The 20,347-nt window shown below is 46.1% G+C and overlaps 1 protein-coding gene across 30 annotated transcripts in view; it reads left to right on the forward strand.

Annotated features, from left to right (window-relative positions):
- LOC112664092 (phosphodiesterase 4D interacting protein) overlaps positions 1-20,347 on the forward strand; it is a 400,486-nt gene that overhangs the window by 187,664 nt on the left and 192,475 nt on the right. For 22 of the 30 annotated variants that reach the window (XR_004806427.2, XM_049095446.1, XM_035700992.2 and 19 more), the window contains 14 exons: positions 912-1,347; positions 2,203-2,395; positions 3,255-3,371; positions 3,976-4,483; positions 6,401-6,636; positions 7,700-7,751; positions 8,843-9,066; positions 9,714-9,866; positions 11,837-12,022; positions 15,293-15,544; positions 16,682-16,813; positions 17,500-17,619; positions 19,010-19,199; positions 20,054-20,178. Coding sequence is in view for 29 of the 30 variants with exons in the window: in XM_049095446.1 (XP_048951403.1) it covers positions 912-1,347; positions 2,203-2,395; positions 3,255-3,371; positions 3,976-4,483; positions 6,401-6,636; positions 7,700-7,751; positions 8,843-9,066; positions 9,714-9,866; positions 11,837-12,022; positions 15,293-15,544; positions 16,682-16,813; positions 17,500-17,619; positions 19,010-19,199; positions 20,054-20,178 (2,924 nt within the window). In the remaining variant the exon portion in view is untranslated. The remainder of the gene's footprint in view (positions 1-911; positions 1,348-2,202; positions 2,396-3,254; positions 3,372-3,975; positions 4,484-6,400; positions 6,637-7,699; positions 7,752-8,842; positions 9,067-9,713; positions 9,867-11,836; positions 12,023-15,292; positions 15,545-16,681; positions 16,814-17,499; positions 17,620-19,009; positions 19,200-20,053; positions 20,179-20,347) is intronic. The other 8 variants (XM_049095452.1, XM_025453335.3, XM_049095454.1 and 5 more) reach the window with 2 other exon arrangements.

The raw sequence follows: 20,347 nt of genomic DNA on the forward strand, positions 1-20,347 counted from the left end.
CTTGTTAAGGCCATGTTTTTTATGGCTTCCATCCAACCCTGGTGAAGGATTTGGTGGGAAGAAAAGATAAGGTCTAGAATGTCTTGATGAAAATGAGTTGTTTATCCATTTTATTTCTTCTACAAATAGAAATGTTTTATGTGTCAGGCACTGTGAAGGCTCTGGGGATACAGAGTTAACAGAACAGAAAGAGTCCTGACCTCATGAAGATGATCTATCACAAGAGCCAGGCATTAAACAAAATAATTACAGAAGTACATTTGATTGTAGTTCTGATTAGTATTATTTATTTCCCAGGTCCTAATTTCTCATTCAGTGGTTGAAAACTGACTGATGATAATTAATAGAATTCTAGAATCCATAATAATAAATTTGTCGCAAGCAACGGGGTCTTTATTTTTTTTTTTCTTAACAGCATAAGTACCATTGTTAATTCCAGAGGCCGCTGAAAATTAGAACCTTAGGTTGAGAGGCACCTGGGTGGCTCAGTCAGTTAAAGCATCTGCCTTTGGCTCAGGTGGTGATCCTAGGGTCCTGGGCTCGAGATCAGCATCAGGCTCCCTGCTCAGTGAGGAGTCTGCTTCTCCCTCTCCCTCTGCCCCCTACTCATGTTCTCTCTATCTCAAATAAATGGAATCTTGAGAGAGAGAGGGAGAGAGAGAGAGGCTAAATAACATGGGTAAAGACAACTAGACCAGGTGTGTTGAGTCCAAGATTTTTAGCAATTGTGTCGCCACCAAGTACGTGTGGTAGTGCTGGCAAGTCTCTCTTTTCCTGAGTTTTGGTTTCCTTGTCTACAAAATAAGGGCACCTTTGTAGCTCTCTGACGTTACTTCATGCTTTGGGGTGTCTCTGAAGTCTTTGCTGGACCCAGACCAGAGCCAGCCGCTCACGGTGTGTGTTTCCTGTAGGAACACCATGCTGAGCCTTTGCCTTGAGAATGCAGAGCTGAAAGAGCAGATGGGAGAAGCAATGTCTGATGGATGGGAGATCGAGGAAGACAAGGAGAAGGGCGAGGTGACAGTGGAAACTGTGGCAGCCAAAGGAGGTCTGAATGAAAATAGCCTTCAGACTGAGTTCAGAAAGCTCCAGGGAAAACTGAAGCATGCCCACAACATTATCAACCTCCTCAAAGAGCAGCTGGTGCTGAGCAGCAAGGATGGGAATAGTAAACTTAGTCCAGAGCTCCTAGTGCGCCTGGACCGGGAGATCGACAGAATGAACACAGAGCTGGTCTGTTCTCCGGAGAAGCCCCAGTGCCAGGAAGAAGAGCATATGACCACAAGGCCCTGCCCCAGACCCCAGAGCCTTGACCTTGGGGCTACCCTCTCAGTGGATGGCCACCAAGTAAGTATGGGATTAGATGTAATGAAAGACCTGTGCAGAAGGTCTGTGCTGGAGGTAACAGTTTTTACCTTCAACAGTACTACCCTGTGGGTCAAGAAGGACTCAGGGAAGGGTACCTTTGCACCACAAGCAGTAGTAATAATAGTCTACACGTTCAGCCTTTGAAAAGGCTTTTACAACAATTTCTTATTTACTTGGGTAATTAATCTTTCATAAGTCTTTCTTCAGCGTTTAATTTTCCAGATAACCACACTAGGCATAGGCAGCAGGCAGTAAGACCTGGTCTCTGTCCTGGAAGTACTCAGTACAGTGGGGAAAGATGACACAAACAGACCATTTCAATAGGATGCAGTCTAGGGATGCCTTGGGGTTAAGGTAGCCCAGACAGGTGGTATGTAATGACATCTCTCCTTATCACTGCCATTTTCATCACAGCTCCTCCCAGCTCTCTGTTCCTGAGCCACAGGAGGGGCTATTGGATCCTCATAAGGAGAGGGGCTTTGCTGAGTATTGAATAAATGCAGAATACAGAGGATTCTGAGGGGACAAGTTGGGGGGACAGGAGTGCAAGGAAAGATGATTAGAGGTTTCTACCCCTTCTCTTTTCAACCACTGAACCAACATTTACTGAGAGCTCCTCAGTGGACTCTACTGGTGCTATGTGCTATAGATAGAGATGAATAAAATATCATCCTAGCTCGGCAGGAGCTTGGTCTGGAAAGCAAGTGACTGCCAAATGTCATGAGTAGTGCTGTAACAAACCCTTGAATTGAGTCCACACGGTTCAGAAGGGGAAGTGGCCATGACTACACGGGGCTGTTACTGCCCTGGTCCCTGTGCTGGCTCTTTTTGCAGCTGGATAACCGGCCCCAGGCCCAAGACCCTGGGCCTCAGTCAGAATTTAGCCTTCCTGGATCCACCAAGCACCTGCGCTCCCAGCTGGCCCAATGCAGACAACGCTATCAGGATCTCCAGGAGAAGCTGCTGATATCGGAAGCCACAGTCTTTGCACAGGCCAACCAACTGGAGAAATACCGAGTCATGCTTAGTAAGTCTTAGAGTTCACCATCACCAACGTGTCAGTCTTCTCCTTGAGAAGCTACATGCTTTGCAGACTTGATTTTTCTTCCCCAGCCTCAAAACAACTATAATCCTGACCAGGGTCCTAGAACTGTGGAAATGGATATTTAATTACACCTGCAGAGAAGAATAAAGAACAAAATAAGTTTGCAGTGAGCATGTAGTGAAGAAATGGGCTAACATCTAGGTTTGCTGATTTCTGGTATAGGCAGCAAAATGCCTTATGTCTTTCAACATAGTTTCTCTCCTCCTCTTGGCACCAAATAATATTCCTCAAAAATATATCATCATTGTTGGTTTAGAATCCAGGCTTTCTAATAGAACTTCCTGTGGTGATGGAAATACTTACAGAAGACATGAAATGTGGTTAGTTCAAATCAGGAATTTTATTTACTTTTAATTTAATATGAAGTAGTCACATGTGACTAGTTATCTTAATGAAAAGTAAGGATCTAGATGTTTTAGGACTTGGAATTAGTTCAGCTCCATTCACATATTTACTGAGCCTCTGTGGATAAAGCACTACTAGTTTCACTGGGGCTTCTGGGTTTGGTAATATATAATACCCAAGTTAAAGATGTCTGGTCCCCAGAAAGCCTCAGTTGTTGTAGGTCAGATCATCAGTGGCAAACATAGGCTCATCCTGGTGGAAGGAAGCCCTGCCTGGAGTGGGTGGTCTCCTCTCCCACTTGAGTCTGAAGAAGCATCTATCCCACTCTGGCTCTGACCCCCCTGCCCCCCTGAGGACTAGGGCATGTGCTACTGAGATCTTGGGGGTAGTGGGAAATTCAGATCCTCTGTAACGTCCTCTGTATCTTCCCGAGCAGGTGAATCCTTGGTGAAGCAGGACAGCAAGCAGGTGCAGGTGGACCTCCAGGATCTGGGCTATGAAACCTGTGGCCGAAGTGAGAATGAGGCTGAGCGGGAGGAGAGCACCAGTCCCGGTAAGAACACAAGGGCAGGGCTCACTTGGCCTCCCTGGAGTCAGCTTCACATCTGGGAGCTGTTGGCCAGTTCCACAGCTGATGAGGAGTAGGGCTGAGGGGATATTGTAGACTAATAGGGGAACCAGGACCAGAGAGTGACAAGAAGGTTGGCACAGAACTCTTGCCCAACATAAGGCTGAGTGTGAGTTGGAATGTCACCAATTAGTTTTCAGCATGCTGCTGTTAATTAAAAGAAGAAATAGATTATCATCTGAGACTTACTTTTTAATGAAAAGACCAGTTTTGGGGGGTATGCCAACTGTATGTTAAACTTTTTTTTTCATTATAGAAAGACTTTGACTGTAAGGGCATCCACCAAACCAAAATCGAGAAGAGAAGAAAAACACTCAGTGCAATAGAAGATGACTGTGCCTGACCTTCAGGGCTGTTGGGTGGATAAGAAATACCATATTTGAACACTAGTAAAGCAGTAAAGTTCAGGGCTGAATAAAGTACCACTTTAACGTTTGCTCTAATAGTTCTTATTCCCAGCACCAGAGCTGCCTCCAACTACAGCAGCATGTATAGCTTTATTCAGGAAGCTGTCTTTGTCTTTTCTCAGAGTGTGAGGAGCCTGACAGCCTCAGGGAAACAGTCCTGATGGTGGGGCACCTGGGCTCACTGCTGGCCAGCCCTCCAGGGAAGAAGCCCTTGGAAAGCCATCGGGGGAAGCAGGAGTTCCAGGCATATGGAAAGTCAGAAGACATCTCTGTCCTACATAAGGACATCAGAGATCTGAAGGCCCAGCTGCAGAATGCCAACAAGATCATTCAGAATCTTAAGAGCCGGGTCCGGTCCCTCTCAGTTACAAGTGATTATTCATCTAGTCTGGAGAGACCGAGAAAGCTGAAGGCCATTGGCACCCTCGAGGGATCCTCACCTCACAGTGTCACTGACGAGGATGAGGGGTGGTTGTCTGATGGCACTGGGGCTTTCTGCACCCCAGGGCTTCAGGCTAAAAAGGATCTGGAGAGTCTGATCCAGAGAGTGTCTCAGCTGGAGGCCCAGCTCCCGAAAACTGGAGTGGAAGGGAAGCTAGCAGAGGAGCTGAGATCAGCCTCATGGCCTGGGTAAGTAGGGTACTCTTTGAACCTCCATTTGATTGATGACATCTAAGTTTGTGTTTGAGGTAGGCTAGTCCAGGCAGGTAGAAGAGAGAATCCATCATGGTAATCAGAAGAGCACCTTTATAAATGCTAGGCCTAGATCCGAAGCAGGATCAGCAGGTCTCTGGATTTCCTCTCAGGGATCTACTAGTAAAGTGATAGGATATATATGTAGTAGTAAGACTGGAGCCAGACTGCTGGGTTTGAATCCTAGCCCTGGCACTTTCTAGCTGTACAGCTCACCTATTACATGAGGATAGTAAGAGAACCTATCTCAAAAGGTGATTATTAGATTTAAATGAATTAGTACAAGTACTTAATAATTACCTAACATATATTAAGTTCTCTCTACTACTTGCCATATCTATTATTGTTATTGAAACTTTGTGTTGAAAAACACTGGGTAAACTTCCATCTGGGTATCTTGTTATCTGGGTCCTTGTTATCTGCACTGAGTATCAAACCATCCAAAAGCTTAGAGGCCTCAAACAATAATTTATGTGGATTGACTGGGCTCAGCAGTGTGGCTTATGCTTGGGGGTCTCATAAGGCTGCCATCAGATGGTGGCTCAGGCTGGACATAGCTTCTTCATTCACATGTCTGGTGAGATGGTGCTCCTTGGCCTCTCTTTCTCCTCATAGCTTCTTGTCTTCTAGGGTTTTCTTCCCAGTGTAGACTGCTCATAGTATAGTGGTCTCAGGGTAGTTCCATGTCTACATGGCAGCTGGCTTCCAACAGATAGGAAGTAGAAGTTGCCAGGACAGTTAAGAGCTACTCCTGGACTTGGCACAGTGTCACTTCCATCCTTATCTTGGTCAAAGTGGTCACAGAGCTTGCCCAGATTTAAGGAGTGGAGAATAGCCTCTACCTGATGATGAAAGAAGGGGCAAAGACAAATCACAAAACTCTGTGTGGAATAGGAACTTGTGTAATGGCCATCTTTGCAAAATACAGTCTGCCCTAATATAGATGGTCTTTGAAATAGAAGGCAGGAAAGATCCTATCTAGGCTTAGTGATTTTTCTTTCAAGTTTATGTATTTATTTACTTTAAGTAATCTCTCTACCCAGCATGGGGCTTGAAGTCATGACCCCAAGATCAAGAGATGCGTGCTCTTCTGACTGAGTGAGCCAGGCATCCCAGGATTAAGTGATTCTAATCACTAAATTTATTTTTATTATTGAGTATCTACTCAATAAATACATTTAGTGTTTATTGAGTATCAACTGTGAATCTACTCTCTACTAGTTCTGCAAGGAATGTAAAATTTGGCACCATATTTACCTCCACAGGATAGGATTCACCTGGACATATGACTAACATATATAAAACAGTGTAAGAACAGTGGCACACTAGATTGATGTAGTCATGTGTCAGAGCAAGATTTATTCTTAAATACCTTCTTTGGTTTCTGTGCCAGAATATAGCCTGGGGAGCTCCTTAGAGATGGTCTCACACCCGGGATCGAATCCCACATCGGGCTCCCGGTGCATGGAGCCTGCTTCTCCCTCTGCCTGAGTCTCTGCCTCTCTCTCTCTGTGACTATCATAAATAAATAAATAAATAAAATTAAAAAAAAAAAAGAGATGGTCTCACAGAAATCTCTCAGGGATGCCTGGGTGGCTCAGTGGTTGAACATCTGACTTTAGCTCAGGGTTTGATCCCAGGGTCCCAGGATTGAGTCCCACATCAGGCTCCCTGCATGGAGCCTGCTTCTCCCTCTGCCTATGTCTCTGCCCCTCTGTCTCTCTCTCTCTCTCTCTCTCATGAATAAATAAAATCTTTAAAAAAAGAAAAAAGAAAAGAAATCTCTACCAAAGGCCGATAATTTAACGTTCACTCATTTTCATTCTTACTTTTTCCTCTTGTCTCCTATATTAGGAAATATGATTCCCTAATTCAGGATCAGGCCCGAGAGCTGTCGTACCTACGCCAGAAGATACGAGAAGGGAGAGGTATCTGTTATCTTCTCACCCAGCATGCAAAAGATACAGTAAAATCTTTTGAGGACCTTCTTAGGAGCAATGACATTGACTACTACCTGGGCCAGAGCTTCCGTGAGCAACTTGCCCAGGGAAGCCAGCTGACAGAGAGACTCACCAGTAAACTCAGCACCAGTAAGTTGGCCACAGTGCTTTGGCACACTCTCAGCCACTCCCACAGCCTCAGGCCCAGGCGGCCACCACACCTACACCACAGCTGGTTAACCCAGGTCCTGCTTCCACTTCATTTCCTGGGACCATTACAGGATTAGGACTGACTAGGACACAGGGTTGGAGAGGTCATGATTGCGACAGCAGAAACCTGAGCACTCGTGGCAAGTGACCTTTAGGGAAGTAGGCTGTGTCCATCCAGTGCTAAGGGAGAGAAAGTGAGAAGAGATTAGAGGACCTCATCATAGTGCAAAAGAGCCTGACAGAATTGCAAGACCCAGGTGGTGGCCTGGATGCTTCCATTAACTTGCCTGGGGCAATGGCTTAGCCTTTCAGCATCTGTTTCTTTGTTTATTGCATGGTGTCATACGTGAATATAATTCCAATATGGATAAAGCACCTTCCCCTTTGGCCATGGTTTGGGCACTGAATGTCATGGTGCAAGGACTAGGAATATTGGCTATTATTGGTTATTATTAATGGAGCTCTTTGCCTAGAAAAAAATTCTTGAGAGTACCTGAGGGGGAGTACAGCACAATCGGTCTTGGGGGCCAGCCATCCCACATGCTGGTGCACAGGTTGGGACAGGGCTGTTTGTCATCTCCTCAGAGCAAGAGTGGGTTCTACATGAATGCTGTGATGCGACACAGAGCATACATCTAAGAGTCAGTCTGTGGCAGGTCTAGAAGCTGGAATGTTCCAGAGAGAGGCTGGGCAAGTGCCTTTTAAACTTCTTTGCATCAAAAAAATAAATAAATAAATAAATAAACTTCTTTGCATCAGTTTAGGGTAGAGGATGTCATGATGCTGATCACCAGGTCAGGAGAGGTGCCTTGTGAGCTCAGGAGAGCCTACAGGTCTCCCCTCTGAGGATACAATCTGCAGCCTCCCAGAGTAATTCTCCTACATGTCCTGGACATACACAGAGGGAGTCACCGTTCTGTACCCACATAGGCTCCTGCATTTATAATGTGGGAAGTGGGACCTGTTTAATTTCTTACCATTTCTTTCTGAATTTGGCTTACAGAGGATCATAAAAGTGAGAAAGATCAAGCTGGACTTGAACCACTGGCCCTCAGGTAATTTGAAATAGGGTCTGGTAAAGGAATCAGGAACAAGACTCAAGGGGTCCAGGGTGACTACAACTTCACAAATCGGGGTGGTGGGGGGTGGGGGCAGAATGCTGCTTATAATGAATTCATGAAACACCTTACTATTGTTTTTAGCCTAATTCTTTACTCTCTTTTGCTATAATTCTTTTGATTTCTATTTGCATATTTATTCTCCAGGCTTGGTAACCTAGAGTCGGTCTGATCCAAAAGTAAACTGACCAGGTTCCAGGGCTTCTAGGCACCCTCAGGTTATCCTCTGCTTTCCTCCTGTGTGTTTAAAGTTGAGGCTGTGCTGCTAAGTCAGCTTACCCCAAGCTGAATTGGCTGCTAGTTTAATAACTGCCCAATTTCCTTGGGGGAATAAAGAATCAAAGAACCACAGTACAATTCCTAAGGGGAAAGGCCTGGGTTTTGCAGATGCCTGGGAGGCTACAGTGTCTCAGGAGCCAGTTTTCAATGAGTCACTGTGTATAATTGTATAATGTGCAGTAAAATATGGGGCCAAAATCCACTGTAGCCACTAATTCAAGCCCCTTTGTCTCAGAAGTGTGCTTTAGACTATGTGGTGCTTCTTAAAATTCCAGTGGTGAAGAATAAAGTGGGGTTTTTTTGGTTAGTATTTCTGATCCATCACAGACATAGACAATCAACCAGATGATTCCACACACCCTGCTTTTGGTTGTCCATGATAATTTCAAACTGCTATATGTTTCTCACCACTTACCTTCAATTACTGTACTTATCTTCTTGGAGACTGGTAACCAAGAATTCTCGGACTCCAGCTCTGCTGGGGCCACACTTAGAACAGTAGTGTCTTAGAGAGTTAGCCCAATCTCCGCCAGTCCCCAGCACATCATGTGGCCAGTGCACTGACTAGCTACTGCTCCCCCTCCCTCTGTACCCCGCCTACTCTCCGCCCCTAATCAGTGATAGGTTATTTTGATCGTTCTTTGCAGGAATGGTTTCCTTGACTTCTGTGGCTTTTCCCATGTGCCTTAGTCAGGACTAGTTGACCTGGTGACCTTGGCTTCACCTGTTGTCCCACTTCACCCCACCAGGCTCAGCAGGGAGCTGCAGGAGAAGGAGAAAGTGATTGAAGTCCTGCAGGCCAAGCTAGATGCTCGGTCTCTCACACCCTCCAGCAGCCATGCATTGTCAGACTCCCACCGCTCTCCCAGCAGCTCGTCCTTCCTGTCTGATGAGCTGGAAGCCTGCTCTGACATGGATGTAGCCAGCGAGTACACACATTATGAAGAGAAGAAGGCTCCACCTGGTCACTCAGGTAGCCTCCACTTTGAGTGGTACCACTTTTCTCTAGGCTGAGGGGAAACTTCCATAACCAGGCCTTATAGATCCATCTTGGTGTGTATCAGGCTGAACATGGCTCTGGGACCAAGCACCAAGCACAAGCCCCTGTGGTTCAGGATCTTTGCTCTGCTGCTGACTCTGCAGGGTGTCACTGGGTCTCCAATGGATGTGCACGCTGGTAGACCCAAGGTGAACCACAGTGAGAAGAGTGAGAAGATCCTGGCCAACTTTTCTTCCCCACTGCCTCATGACCACAGACTACCTGACTGACTTCCTTCTTAAAATGGGACATCTTATCTCTCCTGCAATGATCTTGCTTGCTGCATTTCCTGAACAGTATCCCAAGTTATCTGTCAGGGGTCACAGATGCTGTCTGTCCCACCTGGTATTTTTAGAAGCACCATTTTCATGGTTTCCAGATCTGGGCCTATCACCTCTAAGGTGGCTTGCCCCACTCAAGAAGCTTTCTGAAAGCAAGGAAATGAACACTGTTCACAGTGCTTGTGCTTGATGCTTTTCCAGAAAGCAAGACTCTGCCTTGGTACCCCTGGTTAAATATAAGGCCAGATTCTAGTTCTTTGTCAACCACCAAACATTTTCTTTCATTCATGGGTTTTGTAGATTCCATCCATCATTTGAGTCATTCTGCTGTACTGTCTTCTAAACCATCAGCAACCAGTGTACCTCGGGGGGTTAAGGCCGAACCCAGCAGCAACCCCATCAGCTTGCCAGCTCCCCAGAACCCCCCCAAAGAGGCCAGACAGGCCCATCCAGGTATGCGACAGCTGACATGGCGGGAGGTTTTTCTCTTCTCCCTCAGCAGCCCGTTTGACTTTTCTTCAGGGATGAATGTCTCCACTGTCAGGAGAGAGTGCAATAAATTATATGCATTAAATCCTAGATGAAATCAAGAGATCATCATAGTTCACCAACTGTGTCTGAGTTTTCTTTGTTTTAAATATTTTAGGAAAATCAGAAATCTATAATAGACTTTGATCTGCATAATAATTTTGACCAGTAATTGGAGAATCATTTTAAAGAAAATATTTTCATTTCTTTTCTCTCATTTTACCCTGGGGAGCAAAGAGGCAAAATATTTCTCCTAGGATTACAGTAGCCAAAGAACAACACAACAAAAGCCACTGCTGCTCACCTGTAAGCATTACCCATTTTATCTGTACTGTAAGCCTCTGTAGCAGCTCAGGATGTTTCAGTGACCTCAGAAAAGATCCTGTTCCTATTATATGATCATTCATGGATTTACCAACAGGTTGGCAGCCCTCGATATGTATGTAGTGAGTATCCTGGAACCAGTTGGGGTAGTTTTTATTTATCTGCCCCAGCCTAGTTGCTGGGGGGTGTGCGGTTCAATCACAGCCCCATACCAATTATGGCAGGAAAAAGGCAAACCTTGTCCTCACCTCCTACCTCCTGCCACAATTGGCTGTCTGCCTTCAGTGTGGTAAGGTGCCCCCAGAGAGCACAGTGCTTTCCTTCTGCTGCCCCCAGCTCTCCTGAGAACAAGTCACTGAAATCTTAAAGAGGGGATGTGTCTGACTCTTTCAGAGCCTGAGCTCAAAGTTTCTGGGCTAGAGTAGGCAGCAGCTGGCCCAGGGAAGTCATGGGAAAAAGCTATATGCCTAGCACTTAGACATATGTATAAATGTTGTGGGATCAAACAGAGCAGAAGGCCGCGGGTTTTAAAATCAGAATGCCTCCCTTCAGGGGATGCCCAGGGATGCCTGGCCTGTGTCTTGGCAATGTGGGTGTCTTTGCAGTGCTACTCTGATAGTGTGTCAGCATCCTGGGGCAAGGGATGTGATTTAAAATGTAAGCACTGTCTTCCACGGGAGGCATTCTCCACAGGTCAGTCTTGGTTTCGGCTCCCTCCATGGGCTACCTGCTACAAAACTGTTTTTAGGAAAAAGGAGACAGATTCAAACATCAGAACATCCCAGGGTCCCTAAAGACCTGTCTTTAGATGGGCTACATCATGGTCATCTGTGAAGATTTTTTAAAATGCACATTTCCAAGCCCTCCTCCCAAAGTTTATGATTACATAGATCATGGCCTGAAGAATCTGCACATATTAAGAATTTTTCCTAAGTGATTTGAACATCCAGACAGGCATGCAAGCTATTGTGTTTGAGTCATTTCACCAAGACCTTTATTTTTCATTTGGTGAATGAATACACTGATTTGAGATTCTGAGGTTTGTTTCCATGAGACTTGAATTACATGCATGAGGAATGTATATTTTCCCACAGTCCTGGCCTGCTCCTGCCTTCCTCAGGGTGAGCCCTCATGCTCTCAGAGGAGTTCTAGGTACAGGGAGTCCTGTCACAGGGGCAAGGACTGATACACACCCAGGGATGTTTGAGAGCACTGAGGCATAACCATCCTGACCAATCTGTTCCTGGGATGGCTGGGATGAGATCTCATAGCTGCCCAGGTGACAGTTATGCAACTTTGCCTTCTATAACCAATTGTTTCCAAGATGAGCCTAGAATATGTATGCCAGATATCCCTGGCAAGGGAGAAGGCAGAGAGGCCAGCTAAGCCAGCCTCTTGGGTAGCAATGCTTGTCCTTTGCCATGTCAGCCAGCACCATGCTGAATGATAGCCACCACCAAAGGAGGCATCTGGACAAGAAATAATTTCATCTTCTCCATCTTTTCCCCGTTCCTTTCTCCCACTTCCTTTCTAATGACATGTCTCCTTTCTTCCCAACTTTGTGTTTCTAGGCCTTCATTTTCCCTCCATATCCACACTGGTTAGCCTTCCCCAGGCACCACTGCCCTCAGCTCCACCCAGCTTCCTGCCTTTCAGCTCCACTGGCCCTCCCCTCCTTGGCTGCTGTGAGACACCTATGGTCTCCTTGGCAGAGGCTCAGCAGGAGCTGCAGATGCTGCAGAAACAATTGGGAGAAAGTGAGCACTTCCTGCTGTGTTTGTGTGCTTGGGCATGGCAGCCCTACCCTGTGTGGCTCTGCATGGCTTTGGCTTGATGGCAGAGTTTTTAAAAACAACATAGGGTGTACACAATACTAGTGGATGATTGACAGATGGCTCTGCTTGCTTTTTTTTGGAAATATATTTACTGTTATCTTTCTGATGTGTGTGTCACATCAATTCATCAGGCCCTAGACCTGGTCCTCTCCCACTGCTGACAGTGTGGGGTACCACCAAGTATAGTGAAGCCCTGACACCTTGGTGACATGTTTATTGGCAGGGCATGGAAAAAGCTTTTGTACCTTGCCTGAGAGGCAAAGATGGCCACTTTCAGGGGAATCCTTTCCATGCCTATTATATTCTCCTGCTATGAAAAATGCTTTTTAATCAAGTTCAGATCCTGACATCATTAGGTTGAGGGCAAAAAGGGTAGTAGTGAGGGATTCAGAAGAAGTGGCAAAGCCCCTCTTGCTGTTGTACAAGGTTCATTTCTACCCCTGGACAGGTGACATCTGGGTGGCTAGAACCAGAAGCACAGGCTGTGATATCTGACTGTAAATTCTGCCCTCTGACTCCCAGAGATAATTGAGCTTATCAGTTATAGACTATGTGCAGTCATCTTTTTGGAAAGGCTTTGATATATGTATGGGCTGGATGCCTCATCATAAAAATTTTGTGGGTGATCAACTATAGCTTAAAAAAAAATAAGAAAAACCGTCACGTGAAGAATTTACTCCTAATAATGCTTTTAAAAATCTAGAAATAAGTTTGATGTTACCTTAAAATCACATTCTGTGACTTTAAAAAAGAGTCACATGATCCAGAGATTGATGCTAAGGGTCACCATGCACAGTGTCCAATGACCTAGAACCACAGCCAAGAATTTATATACCTGAAGCCCCAGTTGTCATTTACCCCAGTTTATTTGTTTTGTCATCTCTGAAAAATGAATACGCTGTCTAGCCTACTCTGTTCCAGTTTGATTCCCAAAACCAATTAAATAAGACCATTTTTAGAAGAGTTTTACATCTTCCTTTTTGCAGGCAGTGAAGTCTTAAAGACTGCCTCCTAAAAACAAAAATAAATAAAATAAAATAAAAAAATAAAATAAAATAAAATAAAATAAAATAAAAGACTGCCTCCTGCTTATCACAGCTTTACACAGATGAGGCAATCTAGGCTTACCCAGCAACAGGAACCTGGTCTTACCTGAGCCTCACACCACTTGAGTGATAGGTGGAGCCAGAGCAGGGAACTAAGGCTTGGGAAAGTAGAGCTACTTGTTTAAGGTTACTAGTAAGTGGGAGAGATGGGCTTGAATCAGGTCTTCTGCTTCCAGTTTCCTGTTTTCCATTTTACCTTTTCTGTCTAGGATGGTTTTGTTACCATCCTGCTCAGAGCATATGGCTGAGCTAAGCTCAACAAATTCTAGAAGCCCCTTTGAACAATCTTCTCTCTTTCTCTTTAGAGATCAGTAGAAGATTTTGATGTCTATGACCTAAAACTTGTTCCTTTAGTGGTTCTGGAATCAATTGATGGATAACAAATTTCTCCTGTATCAAAATGGCAAGAGTGTCCTCTAGCTTATTTTTCTTTTCCTTTACCTTTCCATATCTGTCAGTTTGTCCAAAAGGAAAGATAGAAGCTAACATTTGTGCAAAATGGTCTGTGGATATTTGTTAAAGTCCTGTCTAATCTAAGCCATTGAACAGAGTTTGGATGGTCCCAGCTTTGGTGAGCAAGATTATAGCCCTGTCTTGTCCATTCTGAAGCAAAGCCCTCTCTGAGGGACTACCAGTGTTCCTTGTTTGCTTTGAACAGGCTTCCACATGGAAAGTGGTGCATGGCGGTTTCTCAGGTCACCTTGGGGCAGAAATCTCCTTGTGCTAGAGTTTGTCTGGTGTCTTTGCATGGTTTAGGGCATGTGCTCTGTATTGTGTGGCTACGGCAAACTGGAACATGAAAATACTGATCACTGTTACTGATAGACTTGGAACTTTCTAAGACCTTGGTTAAAAAGTAAGCTGTTGACAATCCCTGATTTTCCCCCCTTTGCCTTATGTTGAGCTAGGGTGGAAGGGAGTGTGAAAGAGGTAGGAAATCGTCGTATCTTTACTGAATCCTAAATTTAGATGCTGAAGGGCACCTGGGTGGCTCAGTCAGTTAAGCATTTTATCCTTGATCTCAGCTCAGGTCTTTATTTTAGGGTTGTGAGTTAAAGCCCTGCATTGGGCGTAGAGCCTACTTAAAAAAAAAAAAAATTAGATGTTAACATTTTTCATCCCCCTTTTTAATTCCCAGGGATGCTAATAAACACCTAGTATTTTCCAAATTGGGGAAGGAGAGACCCCTGGCAGTACTTCTCAAACTTTGCTGTCTATTAAAATCACCTGGGATGATTTTAAAACATCCAGTACCCAAGTTGTACCCTCACACCAGTTAAGGCAAAATCTCTGGGAGGTCCAGGCATCAGTATTTATTTGTTTACATTTTCCAAGGTGACTCTAATATGCAGCCAAATTTGAGAACCAGTTATAAATGGAGATAAAAATTGACAAGTGCCAGTTGCATTATCCCTTCAGAGGAGTTTGGCTTGGTTGGCGGGGATGATGACCTCTTCCTCTTTGCTTAGGTTGAGCTACCTGTTTACTCTGCTGCCCATACTGATAACCCCTGAAAGAAAGCATCTTCTGAATATGAATATCCTAAACTAAGCCCTGTCCACCTGTCTCTTCTGCAGGCTGGACTTCTTTTTACATAGAAGCAAAGATGATTTGGCTCAGATGAAGGCCCATGATTTCCTAAGATCTACGGAAGCATCAGCCTATGTTAAATGAAAGGTCCTACATCCCTCCATGGATGCTAGCATTAAGCACATCTGTGAATAGGAATGTGCTGTATCCCCTGACTTTGGGAATGAGTTTTCCTTCTGAAACTTTCCTGGACTCTATCATGAGGAATTATAATAGAAGCCAGGAACGGAGCTACTGGACTTTTCCTTTGTGTACACTGGTGACTTTCAGATACTTTATCCATCCTCTACCTCTTGATGTCTCATGCAAGAAAATACATAGGGTGAAAGTTATGGCCTCTAGGTTATGCTCTTCATCTAACTGGTATTCTGGAATGGACTGGGATCTCCGCCATTGCACGTGTCCTCATTGCTGTCCATTCTCAACAATCCCACACTTCCTTGCTGGTCCTTCCCTTCCAATATTCTCTTCCTCACTCACATTTCTTTCTGCCCAGGTGTCAGCACCGTCCATCCTGCTTCCACAGCTGCATTGCCAAGCAACCATTTAGAAGCCAACTCTTCCCAATATCTCAACCCTGCCCAGCCCCACTCTCCTCCAACTGGCAGCACAGAATTGGGCAGAATCCTGGAGCCTGGCTACCTGGGTAGCGGCAGCCAGTGGGATGTGATGAGGCCTCAGAAGGGGAGTGTATCAGGCGACTTATCCTCAGGATCCTCTGTGTGTCAGCTTAACTCCAAACCCACAGGTAAAACATGAAGCTGAGAGGGTCGGCCTGTGAGATGAAATCTCACTTAAAGTCTACCCCTCTGCTACATGGGCAGGGGCATTTTTCATTTCTCTAGTCCCTGACTCACCAAGTAGGGGTAAAATGAAAGGGCCTGATCAGTGCTGGATCTTTCTACATGCCTCCCTGCAGCCTCCCTGCCCAGGGTGTCAGTACTATTTAGAGGCCTGGAAAAGTCAGGGACGTACCTTGTGCTCTCACATTCATGTCATTCACTACACAGAAGAAGTTTATATACATGTCTGTTTACCTTACGCCTTCTCTCTAAGGCTGGAGGAAGGGCTTAATGCCTTGTTAAGAAGTGCTCAGAGGCACCTGGTTGTCTCAGTGGTGGAGTGTCTGCCTTTGGCTCAGGTGGTGGTCCTGGGTCCTCAATGCAGGGAGCCTGCTTCTCCCTCTGCCTATGTCTCTCTCTCTCTCATGAATGAATAAATAAAAAATATCTTTAAAAAAAAGTGTTCAGTCAAGTATCAGTGAGAGGAATGGTATCAGGATAGAGTGAGGTCTTCCCCACTGCACTCAGGTGAGAAAGTCATACTCAGGAGGTCACCACACCTTTTCAGATACTTCAGTTATTTTTCTAAACCACATGGAACTTCCTTATATTCCCCACTTATACTGGTCACTCTACACTTACACTTAAAACTCCCTCATGCTTTGGGGCACCCAGCTGTCTCAGTGGATGAAGTGTCTGCCTTTGGCTCAGGTCATGATCTCAGGAATCCGGAGATTAAGCCCCACATTGGGCTCCCTGCTCAGCAGGGAGTCTACTTCTCCCTCTGCCTTTCCTCCACTGCTCATGCTCGCTCGCTCTCTCAAATTAAAAAATAAACAAATCTTTAAAACTCCCTCAGATTTTCTGTGTGTAGGAGAAGCCCTGTGGGAGGCATGCTTAGTGCCAGGCTGTCCTGGGTTAGAAAACCAGTTTACTCTTTAAGCAAAGTCACTGAGTTCCTGAGTGCCCATGTGAGAAAAGGCGGTTGGTGGAAAGATGCAGAAATGCTTAGGAATCCTGCTGAGGGGCCACTGGCCAGGCCCCGCCAGTGACCAGGATTCTCCATCTCCCACCTCTTTCCTCTCCTGGTGGGATGGCTGCAGGGGCTGACCTGCTAGAAGAACATCTTGGTGAAATCCGGAACCTGCGCCAGCGCCTAGAGGAGTCCATCTGCATCAATGATCGCCTGCGGGAACAGCTGGAACACCGGCTCAGCTGCACAGCACGTGGCAATGGTAGGAGAGGCCCAGAACCACCCATGTCTGGGCATGATTGGGGGACTTCTGAAGGGAGGGCTGAGCTTCACGCTTTTCAAAGCGTCATGTTAGGCTTTACTCTACTTGCTCCTTCCAAACTGTCCAGCAAGTCAGGTGGGGCAGATATTCTTATCCTCGCTTTGTAGATAGACTGGAGCTAAGAGGGAACTTTCCTCATGGCAGAACTAACAAGGTATGTCCACAGAGTGTCTGACTTCTCATCCCGTCCTTAATCTGCTCATGCAACTGCCTGCTGACCTCTCTGTGCCTTGTCATGGGATTGGCAAATGGTAGAGCCAGGCCAGCCAGGACCCTCCCCCAGCCACTTACTGAGGTGGCCTTTCTCCTCACAGTCTCTTCTCAAGCTGCTGTCACTTGGAGGTCATTCCTTCTATACAACCTGGTCCGGCCCACAGCAGAGCAGCAACTATTGCGGGGCAGGAGCCCCAGGTGCAGCTAGGGCATGTTGTAGTGCCCGCACAGAACCCACTGGAGGAGGCACACAGAAACCAGGCATTCAGCCCACTGGGGTTTGGGTCCAGGCCTCAAGTACCCAAGCATTTCTGCTAGGTTGAAATAGTATTTCTGGAGGTACAAGATGGGTAACTTCTGAAAGCATCTGTTACCCAAATGTGTAACTTGTCTGTTTGTACTTTCTGGGACAGGATCCACCTCTAATTTCTACAGTCCTGGCCTGGAACCCACACCTCAGCTCTACAATGAGAACAGAGTCCTTAAGGAAGAAAACCGGAGCCTTCAGGCTCAGCTGAGTCATGTTTCTAGAGGTGGGTGGTAAAAGCCAGAAGAAACTGTGCTCATTCCTGTTCCCCGTCCTCCTGATCATACCAGTCACCACTTGGAGAAGCCCCAAGAGGATGATGGAATCAACACCTAATCTGCTAACCCAAAATCTCCGGGCTATTCTCAGTCTAGAAGGGACTTCTCTCTGAGAGGTTAGGGCCCTCACATTCTGAGGCTCCAGGAACAAATAGCTCTAGGAAATCCACCACCTTCATGCAACCCTAGATATTCAGATATTCAGTCATTAGTTATGAAACTGGATACTGGTTAAGTGTCTGCTCTACCTGTCCAGAATTTACTACAGCTTCCAGTGTCTCTCCCGGCACTGATCTTTCATCCCTGTCTCCTCACTACCTCTTCTCACATGCTCCTTCCAGGCTCCTCTCTGCTCAGAACTCTCAGGACTCTGAATTTGGAGGTGTCAGCAGAATGTCCTCCAGAACTTTCCCAACACTCTCCGATGGGAATCCAAAGGGGAGAGGACATCATTTCTCTGTGACCTGTGGGGTAGCTGAGCTTAGTGTCAATTGACTTGGTCAAATCAATATATTCTCAACAACAAATTATATTTATCTTCAAATGTTTATTAAAAAGCCATGAAAGACTAATAGTTTCCTAAAGCATTAAGCTCAGAATGAAAGAATGCTTGTGGAATGGGAAGAGACATCAAGTGTCTATTTTGAAATTTGCCTCTTCAGAGCAGGAAGGTGTGAGGGGAAAAGTCACTGATGGGGAAGTAACATGACTTCAAAGATAAGAGAGAAGGCACAGCTGTGAAACCACCATTGCATGCCAGGACAGGCTAGCACAGACCTCACTGGGGAGAAAATACCCAGATGTAAACAAGCATAGTCGGCCAGGTCCCGGGACTCCCCCTGCCCCTACCCCCCGAAGGACTGACAGCACCTGCAGTTTGATTCTCAGAGTCCCTGTCAATGTCTCTGAGAAACCATGGAGATCATTTAGATGCCACAGGGCCAGAAAAGAACAGACTTCCCTGTTGTCAAATTGACAAATGTAAAATATTCTAAAAACCCGTAGATGAGACATCTTGATGTTGATCTTTGGCAAAATTCAAGAACAGGTTATATCACAGAGGGTGCATGAGCTTAGAAAATAGCGAGCGTTAGAAACCAGAGTGTTTTCTCTCAAAGCAGGGTAGACCTTATTAAATCAGAGGATCAGAGGCAGTGCAAAGATGAGGCTGCACCTTCCCCCAGGTGTGTGGATGTAGTCAGCTGATGCCTTCTGCCTCCCGCAGCAGCTGCGGCAAGCGCTGGTTTCCCTGTTGCCTGTGTCAGGATGGAGGAGCTTGGGCTAGTCCTGATCACCTCTGGCCCCACACTGTAAATACACCTTTGTTCTGCTCACCAGAGCGCTCCCAGGAGACAGAATGCCTGAGGGAGGCTCTACTGTCCTCTCAATCCCGCCTTCAAGAGCTGGAAATGGAGCTAGAGCACCAAAAGGAGGAACGGCAGCAGCTTTTGGAAGACTTGAAGGAGAAGCAGCAGGAGATCTTGCACTTCCAGGAGGAGCGCCTGTCCCTCCAGGAGAAAGACTCTAGGTAAGATGGAGCCCAGCGAGAAGGAAGGTAGCCCTGTTTTCAGATTTAGAAGAGCGGAGAATGGCAAGACTGGTATTGGTGCCTTTCAGGACCCTCAGTTTCCCACCTGCTATTCCTGAATTATGGATGACTTTGAGGAGAGAGAAGGACTTCTCTGGGGATGCCTTTTTCACTCCAAAGTTGGGAGAGTAAGACCCTATTTTAGAAGGTTTCAGCATATCCCGGGCACCTGGGTGGCTCGGTCGATTAAGCACCTGGCTCTCGATTTTGGCTCCGGTCATGATCTCGGAGTCCTGAGAATGAGCCCTGTGTTGGGCTCAGTGCTCAGCTCAGAGTTTGCTTGGAATTCCCTCTTCCTTTCCCTCCTCCTCTGCCCCTCCTACTGCTTGCAGCACTTCATGCTCTCACTCTCTCAAATAAATAAATAAATCTTTAAAAAAAATTTTCAGCATATCAATTCTAGAGAAAAAATGTACTCATCCTTCCAGTTGGTTTAAGGATATTAGTCTTAGCATAATGTAGGAAGCATCCACACTAGCCGTCATACGCATCCTGGGCATAAACCCTGTGACTTCCTGTCACGGTGAGAAGAGCACCACAGGCACAGCAAGAATATGGAGCTTGTGTGTCTGCTCCCAGTGAATGTAGCTAATGGCATGACTTCAAGCAAAGTTACTGCAACCTCTCAGAGCCTCTGCTTCCACATCTGTAAAATAAAAGTAATGGTCTTCATGACCCCGGGGCTGATGTCTAGGGCAAAAACACTGTGGTGCAGAGGCTGGCTGGATGGCTGGTTGCCCTTGGAGTGGCCAGCGGCCCTGGCAGTTCAGCAGGCCCTTGCCTCTTCCCTGCAGGCTGCAGCGTAAGCTGGCCCTACTGCAGCAACAGTGTGAAGAGAAACAGCAGCTCTTCCAGTCCCTCCAGTCAGAGCTACAGATCTATGAGGCGCTTTATGGCAGTTCCAAGAAGGGTCTGAAAGGTAAGTGTTTCCCCTGCCCTGTGAGCTCACTGCCCCTTGCTTGGGATCCCCATGAGGTCCTTACCCTGGGAGTTGTAGAGCTCTGGAAAGCTACAGAGTACTGCCTAGAAAATCCCAGCCAGGTCTGGGCTTCCCAATAAGAAGAGAAGGAGTCTCTTATGCCCAAAGC

This window comes from Canis lupus, chromosome 17 (assembly GCF_003254725.2).
Source record: "Canis lupus dingo isolate Sandy chromosome 17, ASM325472v2, whole genome shotgun sequence".
Lineage (NCBI taxonomy): Eukaryota > Metazoa > Chordata > Mammalia > Carnivora > Canidae > Canis > Canis lupus.